This window comes from Salmo salar, chromosome 16, assembly GCF_965601325.2.
Source record: "Salmo salar chromosome 16, fSalSal1, whole genome shotgun sequence".
Lineage (NCBI taxonomy): Eukaryota > Metazoa > Chordata > Actinopteri > Salmoniformes > Salmonidae > Salmo > Salmo salar.
In genome coordinates this window covers 49656087-49683527 of record NC_138306.1, presented here as the reverse complement: position 1 = coordinate 49683527, position 27441 = coordinate 49656087, and the positions used below count along the sequence as shown (strand labels likewise).

The following is a 27441-nucleotide window of genomic DNA, read 5'->3' as shown; positions in this document are numbered from 1 at the left end:
TAACGTTACAACAACCAGAACCAACCATTTCGGAATTTTTCCGATGTGTTTCCTCAGGGCCAGACCCTCAGCGGCTGAGTGCCTCCAGATCCCGTGGGTACGGGGTGAGCGGGCCCCCTCCAAACACAGAGACTCCATCTTGTGTTTCTCCACCGACAAGCTGCAGGCCTTCCTCAAGGAGAGAGAGGTGAAACGAGACCAGGTCCGCACCAAGCTGCAAGGCCCGTTCTTCCATTGATCTGCTCTTCCAGTAGACTGTTATGAAATACAACATGAACTGGACTTGGATGATATCTCTTCATAGCCCAGATCCTGGTCACAAATATGTGATATCTTACAAATGTTGACCTAAAATGGAGACTGGTCAAATGTATGTATTAATGGCTGTCTAAAGTTTTGTTAAGTGTTTGTCTGAATGAGTTTGGCTTTGGTTGAATTACAGTGTCATGATATCAGGGAAATGTTTAGTTAGATGCTTTATGCAAATACAGTTGCACGAGTTTGAAAACTTGAAAACATTGTTCCTTTGAGTTTGCGGCATTGGACATTACAAAAGTTAATATTTCATGAGCTAGATTTGTAGATTGTGATTTATTAGCCAAAGCGACAGATCAGAGGGTTCATGTGCCCAAAGCATAGCAAGGGCCCCTACCAGCATAAAGCTTTGTCTCACAAAGAGAGGAATGTTGAAATCCCTATCGGGAGATACATATAGACAGGTTTTTAAGTGTACACTGTATAGATATTTAGGAGTGAAATATTTACACTAAGGCAATGTTTTACATGTTTTCAATTGTCTTGTTATATTGTAGAAATGGAGAATAAGATCATGAGTAAATTAAGAATTTTTGATGATCGTTTGATTTCATTGAGTATTCCTGTACCTTGTGACCGGTGATGTATGCACTGAAAGACAAATTAAACAGTATGAGTGGTAAGTACTTTTTATTTGTCTATCTCCATTGCATACAAAAGTATACACTACAAGACACACACATTTTATTTTCTGCAGATGGATGGCTACAGTAATTGACCTGCGAGTTAAATTGACAACCACAGGTCTGACATTTGACCTATGAAAGCTGTGTGTTGAGTGCTTTGGTCCTTACATATTCATCCACAAATACTGTTCAATTAGTATAACACCCCACCATACACATCCTTACATTTGGTGTAACATCATTCAGACTACACTATCATTGCTTAAAACCAAGGGAGAAAAATGAGACTACAGAACACAGAATGGTGTTTTACTATTTGACCAATAAGAATATAATTAGATTAAGATGAAGACATAGCAGTGTTTACCTCAAAGCTAGTCCGCTAATATGACATTTCACAGCTAAGACACCGTTTTATGCACAACTTTTGTTTTACTACTTCTCGGGTTGTTTGTCCATCATACTGTATGCGAGATGGCCATCGCACATGTCAAGGGCATTCATCACAAATGTCAAGTCAGGGGCATGTTAAGTATATTGTCAAACCTTTAGATTATAACCACAAAACTCTGAATTAACGGAGGTCTATTGGCTTTGGCAGTGGTTTCTATTCGTCTACATGGCTGAAACCCAGTTGGCAGTAAGGTATGAAGTAGACGTTAACTTTTAACTGTATCGACTGTATACTCTACACGTACCTTTCAAATGTCCCTTTGTCTTACTCAAAAATCCTCATAAATGACAGACTGAATGAATGTGGAAAACAACCTAAGAGTTTTAGACCATCTTCTTGAGTCTTAGGTGCATTCGGTAGTATGCGTTTCTGTGGAAATCCCCACAGTCGTCATATGGCAACCCTCAGAACGTTTCCTTTGGTGGCTAAATCGAAATTAGCTGGTGTCAAATGTTGGTTTATGTATCTCCTGTAAGGTACCAGGCAAGAGGAAGACTGGGACACTGTACTGTAGCTCCTTACGACTTGATGCCCTGCTGAACTTTCATTATTTCCTGTTGAGGAGGGGAGTAGAACGTGCTCAACATTTGGGTTGGAGCTCTTAACATGGTAATACAAAGGTGAAATTACAAAAGATATTAGTTACATACTGGAACAAGGACTTGTAATAACATAAAATAGATCATGAGTAATTAAACATGAGAAATAACTTTCAGCGAGGGGATCTGTAATTACATAGTCCTTTTTCAAATTGTGTAATAACCAATAAACTCTTAAAATGAAATTTTAAATTGCAGGTTTTGCCTTGAACGGCTATCCAACATGTCCCATTGAGAAAGACATGTTAATATAAATATATAGATAGTTATAGAACATACAAACTCTTCTCCAACATGGAATGCATGTATCTAGTCATCCACACCTCCTGTATCTAGTCAATATCTCCTGTATCTAGTCAATACCTCCTGTATCTTGTCTTTATACAGCCATCTTCTTTTCAGACTCACCTCCTTAAGAACACTTTGCAACTTCTCATAGGACTCATCCAAGTCATCGTTGACAATGACAATGTCAAACAATCCAGGCTCGTTGCCTATAACAGAAGAGTGAAGAAACAAAAATGAAAACTCATTGTCAACGGCATGTAATGGACTGTCCTTAGTTCAATTCACATCCCTCAAACATTTGTAGTTTTAAAACCAGTTTACGTAGGACAGTATGGTGGACCTACACTCCTCCATGTTTACATAGGACAGTATGGTGAACCTACACTCCTCCATGTTTACATAGGACAGTATGGTGGACCTACACTCCATGTTTACATAGGACAGTATGGTGAACCTACACTCCTCCATGTTTACATAGGACAGTATGGTGAACCTACACTCCTCCATGTTTACATAGGACAGTATGGTGAACCTACACTCCTCCATGTCAATCCGTGCTGCCTCCAGGCGGCTCTGGATTTTTTCCTCCGTCTCCGTCGCTCTACCCCTCAGACGCTCTTCCTGTACACATTAATGTTCCACAAGCATTTTCAGTTTATACATTTCAAGAACAAACATTCCATGTGGCCATCTCAGGTCTAGCAAGCATGCAAAAAGTTAAACTGCATAGTAGAAGAATGGTAGGCAACTAGATTCAGCCACAGGCTGCTTTTTTCTTTGCAAATGTTTTTTTTTATCCGGAACATAATTATTAATATACACTACCGTTCAAAAGTTTGGGGACACTTAGAAATGTCCTTGTTTTTGAAAGAAAAGCAAATGTTTTGTCCATTAAAACAACAGCAAATTGATCAGAAATACAGTGTAGACATTGTTAATGTTGTAAATGACTATTGTAGCTGGAAACGGCAGATGTTTTATGGAATATTTCCATAAGTGTACAGAGGCCCATTATCAGCAACCATCACTCCTGTGTTCCAATGGCACGTTGTGTTAGCTAATCCAAGCTTATCATTTTAAAAGGCTAATTGATAATTAGAAAACCCTTTTGCAATTATGTTAGCACAGCTGAAAACTGTTGTGCTTATCAAAGAAGCAGTAAAACTGGCCTTTTTTAGACTAGTTAAGTATCTGGAGTATCAACATTTGTGGGTTCGAATTACAGGCTCAAAATGGCCAGAAACAAAATACTTTCTTCTGAAACTCATCAGTCTATTCTTGTCCTGAGAAATTAAGGCTATTCCATGCGAGAAATTGCCAAGAAACTGAAGATCTCGTACAACGCTGTGTACTACTCCCTTCTCAGAACAGCGCAAACTGGCCCTAACCAGAATAGAAAGAGGAGTGGGAGGCCCCGGTGCACAACTGAGCAAGAGGACAAGTACATTAGAGTGTCTAGTTTGAGAAACAGATGCCTCACAAGTCCTCAACTGGCAGCTTCATTAAACAGTACCCGCAAAACACCAGTCTCAACGTCAACAGTGAAGAGGCGACTCCGGGATGCTGGCCTTCTAGGCAGAGTTCCGAAAGAAAAAGCCATATCTCAGACTGGCCAATAAAAGGAAAAGATTAAGATGGGCAAAAGAACACAGACACTGGCCAGCATCCCGGAGTCGCCTCTTCACTGTTGACGTTGAGACTGGTGTTTATGGGTCCTTGAGGCAAATTTGTTCAACATGAGGAAAGACACCTACATACACAGTTTCAGGTCAAACGGGGAGGCGGATATCAGGATTTAAGTAAGACTTCTTACAACAGCAATACCTATGAGCCAATTGGTTCCATTCTTTTTGACTAAGTTACTCATGGCCTCTAGTTTCTGTCTGCCAAATTAGCAAAAAAGTGGCCAATCTATGCTGTGAACCCCTAATAATTTGTACACTACAAATGGGCCACAAATAATCTCAAATATATTATGTATTTCACAATAACATAATTTAATACATTGATTACATTGAGACACAATCACATATGTCTTTCAATTTATCCATGGGGATAGTTGGCAACAGATTTTATAAATTAAAATCATTAGCTGAATTTCTGGTGATTTTACAGTCTCCTTTGTCCAACAACAGATTTCTTCTATTTTTTTACTTAAACTTTGAGGGGCCAAATAATATTGCTTGCGGGCCGAATTTGTCACCTGTTGCGGAACCTTGCAGTAGAAGAACGCTGTGCAATGTATGGTTGTGGACTCTTACCAGGACCTCAATGGAGGGGGGCTGAATTGAAACATAGATGGGGTCCAGGTCAGATTCCTTGATGTGTCTCACTCCCGCAATATCCACATCCAAAATACAAATGAGGCCCTTGGCCCTCACATCCTGTACAGCACACTTACTGTGGAGAAAACAAACATAGCTATGTTTAATTGCATCCACGATTCCACCAAACAAACCCGAAAATTATACCACTGATTATCACGGATTAATACATAGGGGCGGCAGGTAGCCGAGTGGTTAGAGAGTTGGTCCAGTAACTGAAAGGTTGCGAGATCGAATCCCCGAGCTGACAAGGTAAAAATCTGTCGTTCTGCCACTGAACAAGGCAGTTAAACCACTGTTCTTAGGCTGTCATTGTAAGTAAGAATTTGTTCTTAACTAACTTGCCTAGTGTAATAAAAGGTAAACAAAAAAATACTGTGAGACATTTTGGTGCAAACCAAAAGTTCAGAAAATGTACTCTACCTTGTTCCATACAGGTTGCCAGAAAATTCATCAGTTTCAATGAATTCTCCCGTGTCAATATCCTCCTGCATAGCCTCCCTTTTTCTGAAGTGGTAATCTTGAAACAGACAGGAGAGAAGAAGAAACAGTTAGTAATCAGTCAGGCTGGATGGAGTTCTCTCAAATGAATAAAGGGTAAATTTACAGGGTACAATAGATGTATAATGATTAGTATTCAGGCACTAAAAAAGGGTGATATAGAAAAAAATGCAAGGATAAGTATGGGTAGATAGAGACATTTTTATTCACATCATTACAAGCAATTAGGGAAATTAACATTGACATCACTAGAAGCAAATCACACAATGAATGACCCCCAAGTATAAAATGTGGAAGGTGATTAGAAGCGGGCAAAAAAGACACGCTGTCTGGATGCAAGAGGAACAGTATATATACACAGTATAGAACACAGTACAGTATATAACAGTTTAGAAGGAGAGAGGGTGTACAGGGCACACATCAAACTAACACATTACTGTCCCCTACCATTGGGATTATATTATTCCTCTACAATGTCACAGTGGACCTAATACAGTGGGGGGGAGGGGTGGGGGGGGGGGGGGGGGGGCTGTAGGGAACACAGGACAACCCTGTCACAATCACTTCAACAAGGACATCATAATGAACCTACAGCTACTCATATCAACACATACACATTAGCATTGCAACATGACAGGTGTGTTCAGATTGAGAAGGAATCACAGCACATTCAAATATGTCCTGGTAAAACAGATGTCTCACTGGGAAAAAAAGATTGCATAGATGTAAATAAAGGTGAAAATGCTAGTAATGCTTTCTAACAACAAAATAAAAAATAATAGACAATCACTATAGACTGAATCCAGCAAAGCTCATAGTCCTGGTAGTGCAGTTACTGCGTTATTTTATAAAATCTAAATATATAAAACTAGAGCTCAACTGAAGAAGATATCAAGCTTTAACTCTCCATTATCCATATTCCTGGGGGGAAATAGAAAACATCAAACATCTATCTTCCTCAAAAACTGTTGCTTAAGTCGTAGGAAATCACATAGATGTATTGATCAAATGAATAGAACAGTCCTAAGGATATCTGCCTTGACAACAGGACCAGGTTGTGCTGGCAGCTATGATCCATACTTTCAATTAATATTACTGAACTGGAGTATATCAAATATCAAACAAAAGGCTTTACTATGAAGCCTATCAATCTCAACAAAATGTTGTGATGCTAATGGTGGGTACATACAGTAACAGACATTTTATGGATGTGACAACTTATTTTCTGGGGGGGGGGGGGGGTCAGGAGAGGAGATCCACGGAGGAATCACAGGGGGCTATTTTCAAAAGCTTTTTACCACAAAGTGCAAACTGACATTTGTATTCCTGAGAATATTAGATGTATTTTTACCATAACTAGTATGCACTTGGTATTGTTTAGTTTGGTCACTCTATACTGTGAAGATGAAAGTAACCCCCATCACTCTCTCTTCACAATGTTTTTGTGAATGGCATTTAGACTTGGTTGGATAGAACACAAAATGAAGAGGAGATAGCTACACCTGCAGATGAAACAGACGATAGGACGTCTGCTAGGGGAAGTAATGTAGCCCCCAGAAGCATAGGCAGACAGAACAGGCCTACGGAGAAAAAAAAGGCACAACAAATAATGTTTATTGTTGTATCTTATAGGGGGATCATTTGGAGAGCCACTGGTGCAGTTCACTTGAGTTAAGAAGCATGGGAGCTTCAGTGTCAGTCGGAATGGAGTAGGCTGGGATATGTAGGTGAAGAGGGTGTGAAGGTTGTGTTCGTACAAAAGAGGGCAACAAGGTAGTGATGGAGGTCTGTAGGTACAGAAAAGCTGGAAGTTCCAGGTTTTATATAGTTGAAGTCAAAAGTTTACATACACCTTAGCCAAATACATTTCAACTCAGTTTTTCACAATTCCTGACATTTAATCCAAGTAAAAATTCCCTGTCTTAGGTTAGTTAGGATCACCAGGATCGGACCAAAATGCAGCGTATTCGTAGTTCCACATATTTAATTTAACGTGAAACTGAAATGCAATACACTAATACTTGAAACACAAAAACAAACCGTGACGCAGAAAGAAAACACACTACTCAAAATATAATCACCCACAAACACAGGTGGGACAAACATCAACATAAATATGACTTCCAATTAGAGGTAACGAGGATCAGCTGCCTCCAATTGGAGATCAACCCAAACAACACGAACATAGAAATACAAAACTAGAAACTGAACATAGAAATACAAAAACAGACAAACACCCCCTGTCACGCCCTGACCTACTCTACCATAGAGAATAACATCTTACTATGGTCAGGATGTGACAACCACTTTATTTTAAGAATGTGAAATGTCAAAATAATAGCAGAGAGAATGATTTATTTCAGCTTTTATTTCTTTCATCACATTCCCAGTGGGTCAGAAGTTTACATGCACTCAATTAGTATTTGGTAGCATGGTCTTTAAATTGTTTAACATGGGTTAAACGTTTCGGGTAGCCTTCCACAAGCTTCCCACAATAAGTTGGGTGAATTTTGGCCCATTCCTCCTGACAGAGCTGGTGTAACTGAGTCAGGTTTGTAGGCCTCCTTGCTCGCACACACTTTTTCAGTTCTGCCCGCAAGTTTTCTATGGGATGGAGGTCAGGGCTTTGTGATGGCCACTCCAATGCCTTGACTTTGTTGTCCTTAAGCCATTTTGCCACAACTTTGGAAGCATGCTTGGGGTCATTGTCCATTTGGAAGACCCATTTGCGACCAAGCTTTAATTTCCTAACTGATGTCTTGAGATATTGCTTCAATATATCCACATAATTTTCCATCCTCACGATGCCATCTATTTTGTAAAGTGCACCAGTCCCTCCTGCAGCAAAGCACCCCCACAACATGATGCTGCTGCCCCCCTCTTCCTTCTTCCTCCAAACATAACGATGGTCATTATGGCCAAACAGTTCTATATTTGTTTCTTCGGACCAGAGGACATTTCCCCAAAAAGTACAATCTTTCTCCCCATGTGCAGTTGCAAACCGTTGTCTGTCTTTTTTATGGCGGTTTTGGAGCAGTGGCTTCTTCCTTGCTGAGCGGCCTTTCAGGTTATGTCGATAGAAGACTTGTTTCACTGTGGATATAGATACTTTTGTACCTGTTTCCTCCAGCATCTTCACAAGGTCCTTTGCTGTTGTTCTGGGATTGATTTGCACTTTTCGCACCAAATTACGTTCATCTCTAGGAGACAGAACGTGTCTCCTTCATGAGCAGTATGATGGCTGCGTGGTCCCATGGTGTTTATACTTGGGCACTATTGTTTGTACAGATGAACATGGTACCTTCAGGCGTTTGGAAATTGCTCCCAAGGATGAATCAGACTTATGGAGGTCTACAATTTCTTTCTGAGGTCTTGGCTGATTTCTTTTGATTTTCCCATGATGTCAAGCAAAGAGGCACTGAGTTTGAAGGTAGGCCTTGAAATACATCCACAGGTACACCTCCAATTGACTCAAATTATGTCAATTAGGCTATCAGAAGCTTCTAAAGCCATGACATCCTTTTCTGGAATTTTCCAAGCTGTTTAAAGGCACAGTCAACTTAGTGAATGTCAACTTCTGACCCACTGGAATTGTGATACATTGAATTGGAACGTTATTAAAATTGTTCATAATAAATAAACATTATTTAAATTTTTCCATGTCAAAGGGTTTTTATATTTTCGGTCTTCTGTGATGTATATAAATTATAATGTTGGGATGAAAACTAAAAAGGGAATACATTTCAACTCTACAGTGCCTTCGGAAAGTATTCAGACCCCTTGACTTTTTCCAAATTTTGTTATGATACAGCCTTTTTCTAAAATGTATTAATAAAAAAAAATTCTGCAATCTGCACACAATACCACATAATGACAAAGCGAAAACAGGTTTAGGAATGTTTGCAATTTTAGCAAAAAAACTAAACAGAAATACCTTATTTACAATTATTCAAACACTTTGTTATAAGACTCGAAATTGAGCTCAGATGCATCCTGTTTCCACTGATCATCCTTGAGATGTTTCTACAACTTGATTGGAGTCCACCTGTGGTAAATTAAATTAATTGGACATGATTTGGAAAGGTACACAACTGTCTATAAAAAGGTTCCACAGTTGACAGTGCATGGTCCTGTGTGGCTAAGTTGGTAGAGCATGGTGTTTGCAACGCCAGGGTTGTGGGTTTGATTCCCATGGGGGACCAGTATGAAAAAAATAAAAACAAAATGTATGCATTCACTACTGTAAGTCGCTCTGGATAAGAGCTTATGCTAAATGACTGAAATGTAAATGTCACAGCAAAAACAAAGCCGTGAGGTCAAAGGAAGTGTCTGTAGATCCCTGAGACAAGATTGTGTCGAGGCACAGATCAGGGGAAAATGTCTGCAGCATAGAAGGTCCCCAAGAACACAGTGGCCTCCATCATTCTTAAATGGATGAAGTTAGGAACCACCAAGACTCTTCCTAGAGCTGGCCACTTGGCAATCAGGGGAGAAGGGCCTTGGTCAAGGAGGTGACCAAGAACCTGATGGTCACTTTGACAGAGCTCCAGAGTTCCTCTGTGGAGATGGGAGAACCTTCCAGAAGGACAACCATCTCTGCAGCTCTCCACCAAATCAGGCCTTTATGGTAGAGTGGCCAGACAGAAACCACTCATCAGTAAAAGGCACATTACTGCCTGCTTGAAGCTTGCCAAAAGGCACCTAAACACTCTCAGACCATGAGAAACTAGATTTTCTGGTCTGATGAAACCAAGATTGAACTCTTTGGCCTGAATGCCAAGCATCATGTCTGGAGAAAACCTGGCATCATCCCTACGGTGAAGCATGGTGGTGGTAGCATCATGCTGTGGGGATGTTTTTCAGCGGCAGGGACCGGGATTCTAGTCAGGATCGAGGGAAAGATGAAAGGAGCAAAGTACAGAGAGATCATTGATGAAAACCTGCTCCAGAGCAGTCAGGACCTCAGACTGGGGTGACTGGTTCACCTTTGAACAGGACAACGACCCTAAGCACACAGCCAAGACAACACAGGAGTGGTTTCGAGACAAGTCTCTGAATGTTGTTGAGTGGCCCAGCCAGAGCCCGGACTTCAACCTGATTGAACATCTCCCGAATGGTGCAGCAGTCTAAGGCACTGCATCTCAGTGCTAGAGGCATCACTACAGACCCTTGTTACAGTGAGGGGGAAAAAACGTATTTGATCCCCTGCTGATTTTGTACGTTTGCCCACTGATAAAGAAATGATCAGTCTATAATGTTAATGGTAGGTTTATTTGAACAGTGAGAGACAGAATAACAACAAAAAAAATCCAGAAAAACACACGTCAAAAATGTTATAAATTGATTTGCATTTTAATGAGGGAAATTCGCTTGAATTCCGCGGTCCGGTTCCCAATGTGAATGCAAAACTCTCCAGGTTCGCTTGTCATTATTCCTGCACCGCACACTAGACTACAGCAACACCGTTTTCCCTGCCATAACCCCTCACATTGGTGCCACAAAAGAGAGATGATGTGCAGGTTCGCAGGGGGAAAAAAGTGTGGTTGTTGGATGTTGATTAGCGATTGTCAAGGATGCACAGAAATTCCAAAATGTGTGGATTTTTTTGTTCAGATTATTTATTCGCAAAATGTGAACTATAGGCTAAGAGAGCTTCATAAACTGTTTATTGATTGTGGGGTTAGGAATAGTGTGAGAAGACAACCTATTTGGTGAGAATCACAACATAGGGTACAAAATCTATTCTAGCTCTTAAAGGGGCAGTAGCCTGTACAATTTCAATTACAACATTATATTGCTATTTATTCTGTTAGCAAACAAATGTGCATGTTAATAGTATCTTCAGATTGCATTTAATTAAAATGAGACATAATTGTAATCTATTAGCTACAGTCCAATAACCAATTCTGATTGAATGGCTTGTCCTGCACTTTGTAAAAATCCAGAGTGCATGTAGGAAAAAGATCTTGGCTCCTTTCTAAACATAGCAATGTGAATGCAAAGAGGACTCGGTCCACAAACTAGGGGAAGTGAACTGGCAAACGAGTTGAGTCCTCATTCAAAGGCAGTGTGAATACAAAGAGAACTGAGTCCTTTCGTTTTATGTTCTTTTTTACCCCAGCTCACTTTAAAGAGGACTGTATGTGAAAACACCGTTAAATAATCCCACAGCACCCCATCACACCTTCTCCTTACCCACCCAAATAATAAAGTAATGCCTTTCGTGAAGTAACACTCGCAGTTGACCCCCCCTTACTAGCTCTGACTTTGCTGATAGCTACTTTATTGAGGAAAAATGTACTTACTATGACATGTGGTTGTCCCACCTAGCTATCTCTGTTTTGGAGTGCCTGCTAAATGACTAAAATGTAAAAATGTAATATATTGAATTCCAGTCTCTGCGTTCATACAGTAGGCATTTCTTATTAAAGATGGAAGCTTCATTCTGGGCCTGGAGAGCGCCACTGATATCTTTCTGGGCTTACTGACATGTTTCTGTGTTTTGACTGAAAACATTTTACTGTACCTTTGCCATCTACCTCTCCTGGACGTGGATCCCGGGTTGTATCTGTAAGGACACATTCAGTGAGCATCAATTCAACATCCATCCTATTCTGTGATCATATGATACAGAGTGATATCAATAACCTCAACCTGTAAATGCTATGCAAGACAACCCTAACTGTATATGGTTTCTTTATTGTTCATTGGTCTTCCTCGTGGTCCAGTCGCACCAGCGGGGATAGATACTGCTGCCCTACTGCTGGAAACTACATCTGGTGTCACAGAACGTACGTGACACGCTGAAGCCGAAGACTCCCTTGTAGTCCTTCAGCAGCTTCTTTAGCAGAGTGCTCTTCCCTGCCCCTGAGGGGCCGCTCAGAACAACCGGCCTGGGTCCTTCCATAACACTGAGGAGAGGGAGAGGAGGGTTGAATAAAGTGAAAAACATTAAGCATGTGAAAAGTTATACTTTACATTGAATAGTGAAAGCTTGTTCTCAATTGAACTAACTAGTTTTCTATTAAAAATGTGTGGCTGTGATATGCATAATAACAAATTGCTTCTTACGAATTGCATTTTTCTTTCTTGGTCGACTGAACCTTCGTTATTTCCTGTTGAGACAAGTATAAGAATATTAAGTGTAGTTACAAACCCATCACATAAATATGACTCAACACTTACTGCCGACCACAGGAGATTGGTGGCACCGTAATTGTGGACGACGGGCTTGTGGTAATGGTTGGAGCGGAATATTTGGAATGATATCAAATACATCAAACTCATGGTTTCCATGCGTTTGATACCATTCAATTAACTCCGTTTCAGCCATTATTATGAGCCGTCCTCCCCTCAGCAGCCTCCACTGCTACCGACTGACTGACAATTAGAGAATTATACTTTGTCCCCATACTACATGCAGACAACAATCCTCTTCAGACTCACCTCAATAAGAACACTTTGCAACTTGTCATACGCCTCCTCTAAGTCATCATTGACTATAAGCACGTCAAACACTCCTGGCTCGTTGCCTGAAATAGAAGTGATAAATTATGAAAGCTCTTCTCAAATCATTGTTAAAGGCATAGCATGGATAATGTGTTGTTCCATCCATATTCTCCAAACATTTGTAGTATGGCCATGTCTACATAGGACAGTAAAGGGGACCTACTGAGCTCCATGTCAACTCGCGCTGCCTCCAGACGCTTCTGCAGACTCTCCTCTGTCTCAGTATTTCTGTCCCTCAGACGCTTTTCCTGTAAACATCAATGGTCCCCAAATGTATTACAATTTGTACATTTCAAGAGTCTCATATCACGACCTCAAGGATGACCAGCCCGGTCTTATAGACTAGACGTAACATAGTCAACGGAAATCCAGGACACTGAAATTAGTATGCTATGTTACGTTTGGTATGGTTACATAAGACCTATGGTTACCTACGCAAAAAACAAAAGTATGTAGATTGATCGCGGTGGATAGGTGGGTGTATAACGTGACTGTCTATCAATCCAAAGGTTGCGAGTTTTAATCTCACCATTGACATCTTTAGCATTTTAGTAACTTTTCAACTACTTAATACTTTTTAGCTACTTAGCATGTTAGCTAACCCTTCCCCTAACTTCAACCCTTTTGGCTAGCCCTTCACCTAACCCTAAGCTTAACCCTTTAACCTAACTCCCAACCTTAACCCTAACCCTTTAGCCTAGCTAACATTAGTCAGCTACCTACCTATTTAGAATTCGTTACATATCATACATTTTGCAAAATCATAACATAGTGAATTTTTCTAATTCATAACATATTGTATGTTATGCAAATTCATTACATATGATACAAATTATAATTCGGAACATATATGAAATTGGTGATAGACATCCACAAACTAATACATACCAAAATAAACATAACATATACTAAATTGAGTGGCTCGGATTTACTAAATGCTCTGAGACCAGGTTGGGTTGACATGTCTAAGGATTATTATCATATAGAGAAAATAATAGGGGTCCAAACTCAAAACCTTAAGAAACGCCAAAATACAGTAAAACTCTCTGCGTTGTATGATTGTTGACTAGTTACATAGTTTACGGACGCAGAGCCACGATAGTCTATTCCATTGTGACATATATCTGCACCTCAATAAGAGTATATCAAATGAGTTCGTAAATGTTTTCTAATGGACCATGCGGACTATGACAGCTCTGAACTCTGAATTGGACTTTACCAGGATCTCAATAGAGGGGGGCTGGATAGAAACATAGATGGGGTCCAGATCAGTCTCCTTGATGTTCCTCACTCCCTGGATCTCCACATCTAAGATGCAGATGAGGCCCTTGGCCCTCACGTCATCTACAGAAGACTTGCTGTGTAGAAAATAGACAACATAAATGATGCTCATTAATTGTTTCAGGATCCCATTGAACAGCACAAGAACGCACCTTTCCACCTACATATGTACAATGGGCTTATAAAAGGGGATGGGGAGTGACATTAGACCAGTGACTATTCCTCAAATGCTACAGAATAGCTAGGGTAAGAGGATAGTAACATTAATCATAACACCAAAAGCTAATATCAGGGTTCAGAGGTTCAGATTAAGAGTGACACTGCAGGTGCTGAGTTCTGTGTGCTATCAAGTGCTATCCTGATATGTACAGTGCATTCAGAAAGTATTCAGACCCCTTGAATTCTTCCACATTTTGTTGCATTACAGGCTTATTCTAAAATTTATTAAATCTTTTTTTTTCACTCACCAATCTACACACAATATCCCATAATGACGAAGCAAAAACAGGTTTATAGAAATGTTTCTAAATTAATTTAAATAAAAATGTATTCAGACCCTTTACTCAGTAATTTGTTGAAGCACCTTTGGCAGCGTCTCAAGTCTTCTTGGGTATGATGCAATAACATCTGCTTAACATGTGTATGTGGCCAATAAAATTTGATTTGATTCGATTTTTAAGCTTGGCATACCTGTATTTGGGGAGTTTCTCCCATTCTTCTCTGCAGATCCTCTCAAGCTCTGTCAGGTTGGATGTGGAGCGTTGCTGCAGGTCTCTCCAGAGATGCTCGATTGGGTTCAAGTATGGGGTCTGGCTGGGCCACTCATGGACATTCTGAGACTTGTCCCGAAGCCACTCCTGCGTTGTCTTAGCTGTGTGCTTAGGGTCATTGTCCTGTTGGAAGGTGAACCTTCACCCCAGTCTGAAGTCCTGGGCGCTCTGGAGCAGGTTTTCATCAATGACCTTTCTGTACTTGATCTTTGTTTATCTTTCCCTCAATCCTGACTAGTCTCCCAGTCAGTGCCACTGAAAAACAACCCCACAGCATGATGCTGCCACCACCATGCTTCCCCATGGGGATGGTGCCGGGTTTCCTCCAGATGTGACACTTGCTATTCAGGCCAAAGTGTTCAACATTGGTTTCTTCAGACCAGAGAATCTTGTTTCGCATGGTCTGAGAGTCTTTAGGTGTCTTTTGGCAAACTCCAATCGGGCTGACATTTTACTGAGGAGTGGCTTCCGTCTGGCCACTCTACCATAAAGGCCTGATTGGTGGAGTGCTGCTGAGATGGTTGTCCTTCTGGAAGGTTCTCTCATCTCCACATAGGTTCTCTGGAACACTGTCATAGTAACCATCAGGTTGCTCCCCCGATTGCTCAATTCGGCTGGGCGGCCAGCTCTAGGAGGAGTCTTGGTAGTTCAAAACTTCTTCCATTTAAAAATGATGTAGACCATTGTGTTCTTGAGGATCGTCAATGCTGCAGAAATGTTTGGTACCCTTCCCCAGATCTGTGCCTCAACACAGTCCTTTCTCTGGGCACTACAGACATTTCCTTTGATCTCATGGCTTGGTTGTTGCTTTTACATGCACTGTGAACTGCGGGACATTATAAAGACAGGTGTGTGCCTTTCCAAATTTTGTATTTATTTTTTATTTCACCTTTATTTAACCAGGTAGGCAAGTTGAGAACAAGTTCTCATTTACAATTGCGACCTGGCCAAGATAAAGCAAAGCAGTTCGACACATACAACAACACAGAGTTACACATGGAGTAAAACAAAGATACAGTCAATAATACAGTAGAAAAATAAGTCTATATACAATGTGAGCAAATGAGGTGAGATAAGGGAGGTAAAGGCAAAAAAGGCCATGGTGGCAAAGAAAATACAATATAGCAAGTAAAACACTGGAATGGTAGATTTGTAGTGGAAGAAAGTGCAAAGTAGAAATAGAAATAATGGGGTGCAAAGGAGCTAAATAAATAAATACAGTAGGGGAAGAGGTAGTTCTTTGGGCTAAATTATAGATGGGCTATGTACAGGTGCAGTGATCTGTGAGCTGCTCTTACAGCTGGTGCCTAAAGCTAGTGAGGGAGATAAGTGTTTCCAGTTTCAGAGATTTTTGTAGTTCGTTCCAGTCATTGGCAGCGGAGAACTGGAAGGAGAGACGGGCAAAGGAGGAATTGGCTTTGGGGGTGACCAGAGAGATATATCTGCTGTAGCGCGTGCTACAGGTGGGTGCTGCTATGGTGACCAGTGAGCTGAGATAAGGGGGGACTTTACCTAGCAGGGTCTTGTAGATGACCTGGAGCCAGTGGGTTTGGCAACAAGTATGAAGCGAGGGCCAGCCAACGAGAGCGTACAGGTCGCAGTGGTGGGTAGTATATGGGGCATTGGTGACAAAACGGATGGCACTGTGATAGACTGCATCCAGTTTATTGAGTAGGGTATTGGAGGCTATTTTGTAAATGACATCGCCGAAGTCGAGGATAGGTAGGATGGTCAGTTTTACGAGGGTATGTTTGGCAGCATGAGTGAAGGATGCTTTGTTGCGAAATAGGAAGCCAATTCTAGATTTAACTTTAGATTGGAGATGTTTGATGTGAGTCTGGAAGGAGAGCTTACAGTCTACCAGACACCTAGGTATTTGTAGTTGTCCACATATTCTAAGTAAGAACCGTCCAGAGTAGTGATGCTGGACGGGCGGGCAGGTGCGGGCAGCGATCGGTTGAAGAGCATGCATTTAGTTTTACTTGTATTTAAGAGCAGTTGGAGGCTACGGAAGGAGAGTTGTATGGCATTGAAGATCATCTGGAGGGTTGTTAACACAGTGTCCAAAGAAGGGCCAGAAGTATACAGAATGGTGTCGTCTGTGTAGAGGTGGATCAGAGACTCACCAGCAGCAAGAGCGACATCATTGATGTATACAGAGAAAAGAGTTGGCCCAAGAATTGAACCCTGTGGCACCCCCATAGAGACTACCAGAGGCCTGGACAACAGGCCCTCCGATTTGACACGTTGAACTCTATCAGAGAAGTAGTTAGTGAACCAGGCGAGGCAATCATTTGAGAAACCGAGGCTATTGAGTCTGCCAATGAGGATGTGGTGATTGACAGAGTCGAAAGCCTTGGCCAGGTCAATGAATACGGCAGCACAGTATTGTTTCTTATCGATGGCGGTTACGATATCGTTTAGGACCTTGAGCGTGGCTGAGGTGCACCCATGACCAGCTCTGAAACCAGATTGCATAGCGGAGAAGGTGCGGTGGGATTCGAAATGGTCGGTAATTTGTTTGTTGACTTGGCTTTCAAAGACCTTAGAAAGGCAGGGTAGGATAGATATAGGTCTGTAGCAGTTTGGGTCAAGAGTGTCCCCTCCTTTCAAGAGGGGGATGACAGCAGCTGCTTTCCAATCTTTTGGAATCTCAGACGACACGAATGAGAGGTTTAACAGGCTAGTAATAGGGGTTGCAACAATTTCGGCAGATCATTTTAGAAAGAAAGGGTCCAGATTGTTTAGCCCGGCTGATTTGTAGGGGTCCAGATTTTGCAGCTCTTTCAGAACATCAGCTGACTGGATTTGGGAGAAGGAGAAATGGGGAAGGCTTGGGCGAGTAGCTGTGGGGGGTGCAGTGCTATTGACCGCGGTAGGGGTAGCCAGGTGGAAAGCATGGCCAGCCGTAGAAAAATGCTTATTGAAATTCTCAATTATAGTGGATTTATCGGAGGTGACAGAGTTTCCTATCCTCAGTGCAGTGGGCAGCTAGGAGGAGGTGTTCTTATTCTCCATGGACTTTAGTGTCCCAGAACTTTTTTGAGTTTGTGTTGCAGGAAGGAAATTTCTGCTTGAAAAAGCTAGCCTTGGCTTTTCTAACTGCCTGTGTATATTGGTTTCTAACTTCCCTGAAAAGTTGCATATCACGGGGGCTGTTCCATGCTAATGCAGAACGCCACAGGATGTTTTTGTGTTGGTTAAGGGCAGTCAGGTCTGGAGAGAACCAAGGGCTATATCTGTTCCTGGTTCTAAATTTCTTGAATGGGGCGTGCTTATTTAAGATGGTGAGGAAGGCATTTAAAAAAAATAGCCAGGCATCCTCTACTGACGGGATGAGGTCAATATCCTTCCAGGATACCCGGGCCAGGTCGATTAGAAAGACTTCCTCGCTGAAATGTTTCAGGGAGCGTTTGACAGTGATGAGTGGAGGTCGTTTGACCGCTGACCCATTACAGATGCAGGCAATGAGGCAGTGATCGCTGAGATCTTGGTTGAAAACAGCAGAGGTGTATTTAGAGGGCAAGTTGGTTAGGATGATATCTATGAGGGTGCCCATGTTTACGGCTTTGGGGTGGTACCTGGTAGGTTCATTGATAATTTGTGTGAGATTGAGAGCATCAAGCTTAGATTGTAGGATGGCTGGGGTGTTAAGCATGTTCCAGTTTAGGTCACCTAGCAGCACGAGCTCTGAAGATAGATGGGGGGCAATCAGTTCACATATGGTGTCCAGAGCACAGCTGGAGGCAGAGGGTGGTCTATAGCAGGCGGCAACGGTGAGAGACTTGTTTTTAGAGAGATGGATTTTTAAAAGTAGAAGTTCAAATGGTTTGGGTACAGACCTGGATAGTAGGACAGAACTCTGCAGGCTATCTCTGCAGTAGATTGCAACACCCGCTCCTTTGGCCGTTCTATCTTGTCTGAAAATGTTGTAGTTAAATCATGTCCAATCAATTGAATTTACCTCAGGTGGACTCCAATCAAGTTGTAGAAACATCTCAAGGATGATCAGTGGAAACAGGATGCACCTGAGCTCAATTTCTAATCTCATAGCAAAGGGTCTTAATACTTATGTAAATTATGTTTTCGCTTTGTCATTATGGGATATTGTGTGTAGATTGAGGAACATTTTTTAATTTAATCCATTTTAGAGTAAGGGTGTAACATAACAAAATGTGGAAAAGGGGAAAAGGTCTGAACCCTTTCTGAATGCAGTGTATAATGGAGGATAAAGGTCATTCTGTCCCCGGCCTGTCTCTTTGCTAATCCAGGTATTAATGGACCAGCACTAAAAGATATCTTTACAAAGCCATGACAGGAGAATACCCTACTGGATTCTAGTCACCAGTGGAGCAAATACTCTGATTGTTCATTTTGATGTATCAATATCACCGGTAGGGCAACATAAAACCCAATCAACTAGCATACTGTTCCAAAACTCCAGTAATGTTCCCAACATTTTTCAGAAATCCAGGTTGGAGAGTTGTATTTCCTGGTTAGTCCCTCCTGATTCCAGGAATCCTCCATCTGGGATTTTTTGAAAGCCTGAGAATTTTGGGAAAATCACCAGAAATTTGCAACCCTACATGTAAGATATTTTGGTGTCAACAGGTTATCAACATGTACTCTACCTTGTTCCATACAGGTTGCCGGAAAACTCAGCATTCTCAATGTATTTCCCATCATCAATATCCTCCTGCATAGCCTCCCTGTTTGAGAAGTGGTAATCTTCAAATGGACAGGAGAGGAGAATGATCAATTCATTGTCAATCAGGCTTGAAAGCAGATTTGAAGTTACAAAACCAGCTTGATTCAAATCCAGGAGAGCATCACTGATATCCTTCTTGGTTTACTGACATGATCTGTGTGCAAGGATTGACGCTGGTTGACGAGAAGCAGGTACAGGGAGTGAACATTTAATTTAGCAATGGACATGGAACAGGACAAGACAGCGTCTGGAAATGAACACATAGTAATGACATTAATGCTCACACAGGGAACAAACGGGGGCGCAGACAGGAATAGGGAAGGCAATCAACAAAGTGAAGGAGTCCAGGTGAGTCCAGTGAGCGCTAATGAGCGTAATGATGGTGACAGGTGTGCGTAATGAAGGGAAGTCTGGCACCCTCGAGCGCCAGAGAGGGAGAGCGGGAGCAGGCGTGACACTGTGTTTATGAGTCAGAGAATGTTACTGTACCTTTGCCATCTACCTCTCCTGGACGTGGGTCCCGTGTTGTATCTGTAAGGACACATTCAGTGAGCATCTGTTAGGTTCTTATTTTTCAGAGTAAATAACCCACGGACACTAGAGAAGCTTTAACCAAGTTTAATTCTTCCCAAAGGTTCTGTACAGCTGTAATTCAGACAGCAAAACATTTCTCTCCATCACAGTTATATACATCCTACTTAAGACACTCCCTCTCTCTAATCCTTACATTTATGGTTCTACAGGAAGAGGGTTAAAAGGGAAACAGGATACCAAACCTTTATAACTCCCTGATGAGAATCTGTCCTCACCTCCTGACCTCAACCCCTCTTTCATCTAATCCACAGATGTCCATCTGTCTTTCCTGTATCAACATGGTGGTCTGCTCCCGTCCCCCAACACATTCCAAAACATTCCACAGCTATCTGTCTTTCTACAGATATTCTATGCTTCTTCTCTATCATTTATTTAATATTTCAATGTTCAAACTGTCGAATCCAACAGCCTCAACATTCATCATCCATCATCAACACCATTCATCAACCTCCATCATCAACATCCATCATCAACCTCCATCATCAACATCCATCATCCACAACCATCATCAACCTCCATCATCAACATCCATCATCAACATCCATCATCCACATCCATCATCAACCTCCATCATCAACATCCATCATCAACATCCATCATCAACCTCCATCATCAACATCCATCATCAACCTTCATCATTAACATCCATCATCAACATCCATCATCAACATCCATCATCAACCTCCATCATCAACATCCATCATCAACCTCCATCATCAACATCCATCATCAACATCCATCATCAACCTCCATCATCAACATCCATCATCAACATCCATCATAAACCTCCATCACCAACATTCATCATCAACATCCATCATCAACCTCCATCATCAACATCCGTCAGCGACATCCGTCAGCGACATCCATCATTGACATCCATCATCGACATCTATCATCAACATCCATCATCAACATCCATCATCCACAACCATCATAAACCTCCATCATCAACATCCATCACCAACATTCATCATCAACATCCATCATAAACCTCCATCATCAACCTCCATCATCAACCTCCATCATCAACCTCCATCATCAACATCCATCATCAACATCCATCATCAACCTCCATCATCAACATCCATCATCAACATCCGTCAGCAACATCCATCATTGACATCCATCATCGACATCTATCATCAACATCCATCATCAACTCCTGGTCATAAGGAAGGCTAACAACAACCTCAAAGATGTGCATTCAAAGACATGCCAGCCGACCGTAAAGGTATGCCGTTTCTGTAGTGTTCAGTGGTCTACATTGCAGCCAACAAGAAGAGGAATGGAGATAGAGGACATCCCTGTCTCGTACCAGTCAGCAGAACCATAACTAGTTATAATTGTGGTTGGATATGGATTGGATACAGAGCTATCCCACATCAAAATCCTTTGACAAACTTGGCCTAGAGTTTGATAAGGCTGAGAGTACCGATAGATAGGGCTTAGTGCTGTCCCACTTCCTCCCAGACAGGATATTGGGGTAGGAGCCAGAAACACAAACGTACGTGACACGCTGAAGCCGAAGACTCCATCATAATCCCTCAGTAGCATCTTCATAAGAGTGCTCTTCCCTGCCCCTGAGGGGCCGCTCAGAACAACCGGCCTGGGTCCTTCCATAACACTGGAGGAGAGGGAGAGAGGAAGTACAATGAAAGATACAGTGAAAAACCTTTCATACTGTCACATAGTGTTCATTTAGCTATACATTTGCTAAACATTTTTGGGTCATTTGGGCATTAAATTAAAACATGCTAACTTTTGGACAAAAATGCTAAAGTTAGCATTTGTGCAAGCAGCCAGGTAAACAGAAAAAAAGACATTACTCTCTCTCTTTGTCCAAAGAGTATTTATAGGGTAACCAATATGCAATTTTGTAATTTGGGTGAACAATGCCTTTATACAGTTTTTTAGGTATGTATGTAAACAAATCTTTCCACTACTGATTTCTGAGAAAGCTATGTACTAGATACTTATACGTAAACAGTGCAGTTTTAGTTTGACCTCTACATGGATCTTGTGCTTTTGTTTTAGTGGATTACCTAGGAGATCTGTATTGGCTGCACCAGTCCACTCATTAACTCCGATGCCTTGACGTCAAAGTGTTAGTCTAACTCTCATTGAAGTCTGAAGACTGGTGCGTGTAGCCTTTCACTTTCAGTAGCCTACTGCTGTCTAGCCTGACACTACCAAAACAGTTACAGATATACCAAACAAAAGGGAATCAAGCACTATCAGGTTTTCTTCTGTAACCTTCAAAATAACCCTCTCCTGCCCAGATTAATTCTGGCTAACTCCACTCTCAGGAGCCAATCTGTTTAGAGTGCTTGGAGGGTAACCAGCTAGCGAGCCTATAGCTGAGCAGCTCTCCCTTCGGTCCCAGGCGCTAGAGCTAATCCACTGATCCAGGGAATAAACTAATCTGATTGAATGGCTACGGCTACGGCACAATGATATATGGGGGGACAGCCATGGGACTGCACATCAGGACCACACAAGGACCACACATCGAGAGTGTCAAGACGTTAAAGGGTTAAACACAACACCCACAGAAACCTGAAGAGAATATCCAGTAAATTGCCTGACTGTTTAATCTAGCAGACGGTTATAATCACTTCTATAATGTAGCTCATGCATGTGCTGCCATTCTAATAACACTCTGTTAGCACTATGGGAATTATGTAATTCTTCCATGAAACCAACATTATGGTTATAGAAAATTCATAAATAAGTAGGAATGCACTTTGATGAAGCAGATTGGATGATAGGACTTTGTAAAAGGGATTAGGAATAGATTTCACGGTCCAGTACAGACAAGTACCATGCTCGTCTTTTACTTAAGTCAATCCGGGCCAATGAGGTTGATTAATAGAAACTGGGCCAAATGGAACACCCGGCACTGAGCTGCGTCAACACTGTATGTCTGCATCAAGACCATATATCTGCATGCAGAAAGTCACATTGGTTGGTTTATTGTGACTCTGACAATAAGGACATTTCCAGATATAAACCATGTTCAAATAGGCGAATTTCAAGTCAATCAGCAGTAGCAAAACATTCGAGGTGACAGGCGGATCGCTCTTCATTCTATTGGTGAAATGACATTGTTGCTGACATTAGAGTCAATGCCTAATCAGGCAGTCTGACCTATTTTGAGTCCTGGTTGACTCTCTATATCAATGTGGTCCTGAAAATTCAATGATGTTGCATGGGTATAGCACACTGAAGACTGTCAAACGGATTGACTTATTTAATTGGAGGGGATACCAGAATCCACTCTAAAATATCCATAGACCATTAAACCATCACAACCTAGATTCCTGTCTGCTGACCGTAGCTGGGCTTTTTGGTGAAAAGTGCTATGGGATTATTGGCCATAATTGAATAATTAAGTAAAGGGTTTATTGCCTACCCCTTAAAAGGACACAACTTCCCAAAGACAACAAAACTGGTACTGCATGTAGGTACCTGATATTATACCAAATCATTGTATAACTTTTGTCAATATTTAGGTGCATCTTACTTACGCACAAAACGTATATATCCAAGCACAGCAACAAAAGAACACTGAAGGACAGTACCATAACATACAAACTGTTTACAAGTTGCTACTCCAAATATGAATAATAACATCACCTGTTTCTGACTTCAAAACATCTATATGGAGTCCATAAACACTAGTATAGTTAGTAAGTTCCGGTTTAAATTGATTACTAAAGACAGACCGCTTGATGTACTCTAGGTATGTCCCTGCTACCCTGCACTCTTAGAAAAAAAGGTGCTATCTAGAACCTGGCTATCCCCATAGGAGAACCCTGTCCCATAGGAGAACCCTTTGAAGAACTATGTTTGGTTGCAGATAGAACCCTTTTAGTTCCATGTAGAACCCTTTCTACAGAAGGTTCTACACGGAACCCAAAAGGGTTGTAGCTGGAACCAAAAAAGGTTCTCCTATGGGGACAGCCGAAGAACCCTTTTGGAACCCTTTTCTCGAAAAGTATACAGCTATGTCTGTCCTACAGTATATTAGCTATGCCTGTCCTACAGTATATTAGCTATGCCTGTCCTACAGTATATTAGCTATGTCTGTCCTACAGTATATTAACTATGCCTGTCCTACAGTATATTAGCTATGCCTGTCCTACAGTATATTAGCTATGTCTGTCCTACAGTATATTAGCTATGTCTGTCCTACAGTATATTAGCTATGTCTGTCCTACAGTATATTAACTATGCCTGTCCTACAGTATATTAGCTATGCCTGTCCTACAGTATATTAACTATGTCTGTCCTACAGTATATTAGCTATGTCTGTCCTACAGTATATTAGCTATGCCTGTCCTACAGTATATTAGCTATGTCTGTCCTACAGTATATTAGATATGCCTGTCCTACAGTATATTAGCTATGTCTGTCTACAGTATATTAACTATGTCTGTCCTACAGTATATTAGATATGTCTGTCCTACAGTATATTAGCTATGTCTGTCCTACAGTATATTAGCTATGTCTATCCTACAGTATATTAGCTATGTCTATCCTACAGTATATTAGCTATGTCTATCCTACAGTATATTAGCTATGTCTATCCTACAGTATATTAGCTATGCCTGTCCTACAGTATATTAGCTATGTCTGTCCTACAGTATATTAGCTATGTGTATCCTACAGTATATTAGCTATGCCTGTCCTACAGTATATTAGCTATGTCTGTCCTACAGTATATTATCTGTCTGTCCTACAGTATATTAACTATGCCTGTCCTACAGTATATTAGCTATGTCTGTCCTACAGTATATTAGCTATGTCTATCCTACAGTATATTAGCTATGCCTGTCCTACAGTATATTAGCTATGTCTGTCCTACAGTATATTAGCTATGTCTGTCCTACAGTATATTAGCTATGTCTGTCCTACAGTATATTAGCTATGCCTGTCCTACAGTATATTAGCTATGCCTGTCCTACAGTATATTAGCTATGCCTGTCCTACAGTATATTAGCTATGCCTGTCCTACAGTATATTAGCTATGCCTGTCCTACAGTATATTAGCTATGTCTGTCCTACAGTATATTAGCTATGTCTGTCCTACAGTATATTAGCTATGCCTGTCCTACAGTATATTAGCTATGTCTGTCCTACAGTATATTAGATATGCTTGTCCTACAGTATATTAGCTATGTCTGTCTACAGTATATTAACTATGTCTGTCCTACAGTATATTAGATATGTCTGTCCTACAGTATATTAGCTATGTCTGTCCTACAGTATATTAGCTATGTCTATCCTACAGTATATTAGCTATGTCTATCCTACAGTATATTAGCTATGTCTATCCTACAGTATATTAGCTATGCCTGTCCTACAGTATATTAGCTATGTCTGTCCTACAGTATATTAGCTATGTGTATCCTACAGTATATTAGCTATGCCTGTCCTACAGTATATTAGCTATGTCTGTCCTACAGTATATTATCTGTCTGTCCTACAGTATATTAACTATGCCTATCCTACAGTATATTAGCTATGTCTGTCCTACAGTATATTAGCTATGTCTATCCTACAGTATATTAGCTATGCCTGTCCTACAGTATATTAGCTATGTCTGTCCTACAGTATATTAGCTATGTCTGTCCTACAGTATATTAGCTATGTCTGTCCTACAGTATATTAGCTATGCCTGTCCTACAGTATATTAGCTATGCCTGTCCTACAGTATATTAGCTATGCCTGTCCTACAGTATATTAGCTATGCCTGTCCTACAGTATATTAGCTATGCCTGTCCTACAGTATATTAGCTATGGCTGTCCTACAGTATATTAGCTATGTCTGTCCTACAGTATATTAGCTATGCCTGTCCTACAGTATATTAGCTATGCCTGTCCTACAGTATATTAGCTATGCCTGTCCTACAGTATATTAACCATGCCTGTCCTACAGTATATTAGCTATGCCTGTCCTACAGTATATTAGCTATGCCTGTCCTACAGTATATTAGCTATGCCTGTCCTACAGTATATTAGCTATGCCTGTCCTACAGTATATTAGCTATGCCTGTCCTACAGTATATTAGCTATGTCTGTCCTGCATTGTTAAAGTTGTATATTTGTCTTACCTTCTCTCAGTGGCAGTACTGTGTGGCTGTAGAGGAGGTGTCTCAGAGTGACTGGGATGGAGGAGAGAGCTTGTACGGGTGTTTGAGGTGTGTGTGAGAGGTGTGTCTAGGTTGTGTGTGTGTGTGTGTGTGTGTGTGTGTGTGTGTGTGTGTGTGTGTGTGTGTGTGTGTGTGTGTGTGAGACCTGTGGCTAGGTGTGTGTTTGTCACACTGATTGACAGAGACAGCTTACTGTCAGCATCAATTACCACCTCCTCCCATCAGCTCATCAGACATTTGCACACCGGCATGCTGGCCTTGTTTATCTGCGGTGTCTAAACAGGTAGCGGCTTAATTACTTCAGGTCATCATGACTGGCTCCGTTGGCTGTATCTTCCCCACACTTAAGTCCTCACAGCTCTGTCAGAACAGTGTAGCCAGTACCTCTCTTATTCCGTTGGTTGACCAATGTAGTCTCAGGCCGTCATTGTAAATAAGAATTTGTTCTTAACTGACTTGCCTAGATAAATAAAGGTTAAATTAATAAAAATTTAAAAAACACTGGTCAAGAACGTTGTCCTCAGCTCTTTGCTACCAAACACTGTTTAATGATAAACCTTAATGAAGGAGGAAATGTGATTAAGGGTAACAACAGGCATCCCGTCATCTACTTTAAGTACCACAGACACAGTCAGAGGTATAGACCGTGTTTTTTTTGTTTTGTTTTGTTTTTTGTTTTGTGGGTAGATCAGCTTTAATATTGCAGATAGATTGTGGCTTCTATCAATGTAATTGTCTGCATTATTTCCGATCCCCATATATTTTTGGGGTAAATGTATATATTATTTTAAATATGTATTTTTTAAATATATTTTCCTTCTTTATCATTTTCAACCTAACCCTACCACCCCCCCCTTAATTGGAGTAAATTAATGGACAACAATACTTAGGTTTCCACATCCAGCTACATATATTTCACAGACAGTATATTTTCCATTAGTTATCTTTTGTTTGTTTTTAGTCCCATCCTTCAGCTACCCTCAACCCCTCCCTCTCTGAAGACCATCCAATTTCTAGCTGCCATATACACTACGGTTCAAAAGTTTAGGGTCACTTAGAAATGTCCTTGTTTTTGAAAGAAAAGCAATTTTTTTTGTTCATTAAAATAACATCAAATTGATCATAAATACAGTGTAGACATTGTTAATGTTGTAAATGACTATTGTAGCTGGAAAATGTAATATCCACATAGGTGTACAGAGGCCCATTATCATCAACCATCACTCCTGTGTTCCAATGGCACGTTGTGTTAGCTAATCCAAGCTTATCATTTTAAAAGGCTAATTGATCATTAGAAAACACTTTTGCAATTAT

The 27441-nt window shown here is 41.0% G+C and overlaps 3 protein-coding genes across 3 annotated transcripts in view; 1 reads left to right on the top strand and 2 right to left on the bottom strand.

The window, feature by feature from the left end:
• Positions 1-941, top strand: part of LOC106574005 (obscurin) — a 56879-nt gene extending 55938 nt beyond the window's left edge. Inside the window, exon 70 of the mRNA XM_014149500.3 lies at positions 58-941. Coding sequence (XP_014004975.3) covers positions 58-238 — 181 coding nt within the window. The 3' untranslated portion in view covers positions 239-941. The remainder of the gene's footprint in view (positions 1-57) is intronic.
• Positions 929-12218, bottom strand: LOC106574006 (guanylate kinase). The gene is made up of 8 exons (XM_045697342.2): positions 12179-12218; positions 11903-12018; positions 11634-11675; positions 5030-5126; positions 4544-4682; positions 2819-2903; positions 2403-2488; positions 929-1949 (listed from the first exon to the last, which is right to left on the bottom strand). The coding sequence occupies exons 2-8, from the start codon at positions 12012-12014 to the stop codon at positions 1914-1916; spliced, it is 597 nt and encodes a 198-aa protein (XP_045553298.2). The 5' UTR covers positions 12015-12018; positions 12179-12218; the 3' UTR covers positions 929-1913.
• On the bottom strand, positions 12175-26151 carry LOC145861045 (guanylate kinase). The gene is made up of 8 exons (XM_082962399.1): positions 26089-26151; positions 21481-21596; positions 19865-19906; positions 19299-19395; positions 13836-13974; positions 12780-12864; positions 12554-12639; positions 12175-12222 (listed from the first exon to the last, which is right to left on the bottom strand). Exons 2-8 carry the CDS (start codon positions 21590-21592, stop codon positions 12175-12177), a joined length of 609 nt encoding a protein of 202 aa, XP_082818525.1. The 5' UTR covers positions 21593-21596; positions 26089-26151.
• Positions 26152-27441: the final 1290 nt, after the last annotated feature.